Source organism: Arachis ipaensis, chromosome B08 (genome assembly GCF_000816755.2).
Source record: "Arachis ipaensis cultivar K30076 chromosome B08, Araip1.1, whole genome shotgun sequence".
NCBI classification, from domain to species: domain Eukaryota; kingdom Viridiplantae; phylum Streptophyta; class Magnoliopsida; order Fabales; family Fabaceae; genus Arachis; species Arachis ipaensis.
This window is the reverse complement of record NC_029792.2, coordinates 7482214-7486249: the sequence shown is the minus strand read 5'-3', so window position 1 is coordinate 7486249 and position 4036 is coordinate 7482214. Positions and strand designations below refer to the sequence as shown.

The window sequence follows — 4036 nt, the reverse complement described above, 5'->3', positions numbered from 1 at the left end:
AATAGGATAATTTTCTTAAAGAATAATTTAATAATAATATTAAATTCAAAAATTAGAAAATAATGCTAATGGAGGTTATTGATCAAATTTATTATTAACATTAATTAGAAAGTAATATTAATGGAGATTCTTAAATGAATAGGGATAATAAAAAAATAAAAAATTTTAAAAAATTACAACATAAAAAAAAAGCTTACGTGATAAGAGAGTAACAAATGAGATGTTAATTTTTAATTGTGGTAAGTGAAAACTCTTAAATAAATAGAGAAAATAAAAAAAATAAAAAATCTAGAAAAATCACAACATAAAAAAAATTTATGTGGCAATGGAGTAATAGATGAGATGTTAATTTTTAGCTGTGAAAAAATTTGTATATCAATAAAACATATAGATAGACATTAGGTGTTGAAAAATTTATGGATAATAATCTATGTTCTGGATTAGACCCAAATTTGCTGGACACCGACTTGGCCCAAGAAGATTTAATAACCCGGTACAAAAAAAAAATCCAAATATTATAATGAAATAAATCCAGGATGCGATAGAAAAAAACAGTTGCAACAAGAGCAATTGAACCTTGGATTCATATAATAAACACCCAATTATGAGGGAATAAATCTAAAATGTTATGTAATGAGCATAACGAGCAAGTCATGAAGTCCATTAATTAATAAAGTTGTTACCTTACTAACGAAACTGATCACCTTATATAAACTGAGAAATAAGCCCGAAAATAGATAATAAAAGCTATACTAATTACATCTGAAATATTCTTTAGTTTAAATATCGGAATGTCTTTGCTCTCTAGCTCGACCTAATTCATAATTGGACGAGAAGCAAGTTCCTCAACTTCGTAGGGTCAAATATTCAGAAAATCATCCGAACAATCTTATAACTTTAGAGGGAATATAATTATTTATTAAAATGAGAGTCATGATTCATTCTATAACTATATCTAATATAAATACTAAGAAAACACATAAGAAATAAGTCATACAAATACCCGATAAAATTTGTTAAATTATTTAAGGACTTTCAACCATGAGAAGAAAAATACCTGATGAAAACCGGGTTCAAGTGTTAAAGCAAGACCAAGTTCAGTGACACAAGAGTAGACTCTGCCATCACTCCCATACACATGCGGATACCTTTGAATGCATTCATCAAACACCTTGGCCAACACCTTCGCCAGAGAACCACTTATAGCAAAACCAGCTCCACCATAAGCCATGTCGAAACCAAAGAACCACTTCTGTTTATAACTCTCCGAATTCGACCCTATGTAGTACCAAAGCCTATCATCATACTTGGACAGCGTCTTCACCAGATTCTCCGGCAAGAAAACCGTGTCGTCGTCACCAAACACATACCACCTCACACCCGAATGATTCAATGCCACTGTCTCCTTGAGCACACGCGCCACGCGGATCGCCGATCGAAGACCGCCCCGGTAACTGTACTTAAACCGGGAAGTGTCTTCAGAGACACACAGAGGAGGAAGAGAAGAAGAGTCATTATCATTCTCCATTGGCGTTTTGTCCACGAATACACACCCCTTCATTGTTTTATTGTTCCACCAGAGCTTTGTGTATTGTTTTCTCTTATGCCATGAATCTCCACTGGAAGCGATTCCAAACACAACATGCTCAATAGTGGTTGAAGAATAATGTTCTTGTAATGATGATAGTTTTGAAGAGTAGTTGTTATTCAAGTGTTGTAGTATTTGCTTTGGTGTGGCTAGAAGCTGAGTTGATACAAGGATGTAATAAGTGACACAAAATGAAGTTGAGAGTAATAGAATCAAGTTTCTCAGAGATTGGCTTTTATTCTTGTTGGTGCTTTTTTGAATCATCATCAGATGCTGCTGCATTTTTATGTTATTTTTCTGCATATAACATTCAACAGTAGTGTATGTATGTATACAGGGAAAGAAATTAAAGTTAGGTGTAACTGCAACTTGATTAAAAGAACATTATTTCTTATTGTAGTGAGAAATTAACAAATGAACAGTAGTAACAGAAAACTCGGCGTAAGAAATCCATTTTCGGAAGACTTTTAATTGTATGACCGTTTCGTTCTTTGGAGTAATAGTAACTTCTTTCTTCTTTAATTTGGTCCACGAGGTTGGCTTGTTCCCACAGAAATAAGAACCACGTGCCCCTTGTTCTAACAAATTATTATTCACTGCAACATGATCCATGAAAATTTATTACTAAATACAATACTATTTTCAGATTATTTTTTTATATGCCACTGTTTTATTAAGGGTGACATTTTTTTCTTTTGCGTTACCAAAGAGTTGTTAAACAAAAAAGCATTTCTGACTTGAAAGTCGCTAAACCATTTAGTAACTTGAGTACAAAAATACTAAAGTAAAAGGTACAAAAATAAGAGGAATGCTAACTTCAGCGACTTTTGTGATTTGTAACTATTAAATAATCATCAATAATAATTTTAATGTGTGAGATTTCATCCAATAACTCACTTTTTTTTGTTGGTTACATGTTGACCAAAATTTAACAAAGTTGTTGGCCTCTAAACTTTAAAAATATATTTGGAAAACGATGATGGTGTTCGTGTTAGAAGTGAGTTGACCAACTGAAAAGGTAAAGATTGGAGATTCCGATTTCGTCGCATATAGAATTAGGTAGACAACTTGCAAACACTCCAATACTAAAGTCAGTAATATATTATGTAGTAAGAAGTGCTTTATCATGTCTTTACCTGTTGGCTGCTTTTGTCTTTTAATTTTGTTTTATGAAGCTGTAATTTTTTCGATATTTAGTGATTTTTGCCACATATTATTGTTGAGATTCGATAGTTACAAATTTTGATAGTATAGTTGTTATGGTAATTTTGTCATTATCTCGCGACGATGATGATTATAACTTAATTGTTTTATCTGTTACGTTTTCTTTTGTCCAGAACAGATAGAGTGATATAAAAAACGGATAAAACAAAGTTTTATAATCATGTCATAATTTAATTTAAACCTTGTAAATTTCTACTAAATAATTAAATAAGATCTTAATAAACGACGGAATTAAACGTTTGCTTAGGAGTATGTGTTTACTTTCTTACTTAAAGGGGGGAAAAGCATGCTTTGCTCCGCTTAGAAAGATGAAAGAAGAAAGGACAGGTGTCTATGTAATGCAAGATTTGTGAAGAACTCAGTTAGAGGCAGGTGTGATATGATTCTGTGCACTGAAATATAAGGATGATTTTTGGGCATCGTATGCATGAAAAGTAAGCATATTCCTTCATTCCCGGATCCTCTATGCGGATCTATCATGTGACGACTAATGTCGGCGTTTGATTCTTTTTGCGTACACTAATCGAATCTTAACGCCACGTTTGGATCCATCTCCATGAATGGAATGAACATGATTTTAGTTATATACTTAATACTTATATGGGAATATAATTTAAATTATATTATTTATTATTTAATCAATTTTAGTAGTTTTATCAAGTGAAATGATTTAAAAGTAATACTGTCATTCTATTTTCTTTTTATAAAAATGAATTTTGATCCTAAATACGATAAATTGAGTAAAATAAAATATGTGTTTCGCTCCATCCAATACAATAAAACTCAATGAATCCCAAATTAACAATTCAAAGATAAGAAAATGTTAGTATACTATCTAGGTGGATACTCCTATGATGACATCTTCACATGAAGATAGTATTGTGAACTATTAAATGAGTTGATAAAGTTGACTAAATATTTTTTATTAATCATCTAAGGGTTTACAATATCATCTTCATATAAAAATGTCATCATGTGAGTATTCCCCTACTACCTATGCTATATTCTACTCCACTCAAAGCCATTAACTAAATATATGGTACGGTCTAAAAGGAGAGCTGCCAAACACAGGAAGTGTAAGATATGATTCAATCAAATTAAAGAAAGCTTATAACAAGGGCAAGAAAAAAAAATTACATCAATCATATTAAGTGTATATAGAAGATATTCATCAATTACCCATTACATAGAGATATATTTGACATCAATGTCACAATTTTTTTT

At 31.3% G+C, this 4036-nt stretch overlaps 1 protein-coding gene across 1 annotated transcript in view; it reads right to left on the bottom strand.

The window, feature by feature from the left end:
• LOC107614557 overlaps window positions 1-2000 on the bottom strand; it is a 3700-nt gene extending 1700 nt beyond the window's left edge. Inside the window, exon 1 of the mRNA XM_016316747.2 lies at window positions 1058-2000. Within this exon, the coding sequence (XP_016172233.1) occupies window positions 1058-1891 (834 nt within the window). The 5' untranslated portion in view covers window positions 1892-2000. The remainder of the gene's footprint in view (window positions 1-1057) is intronic.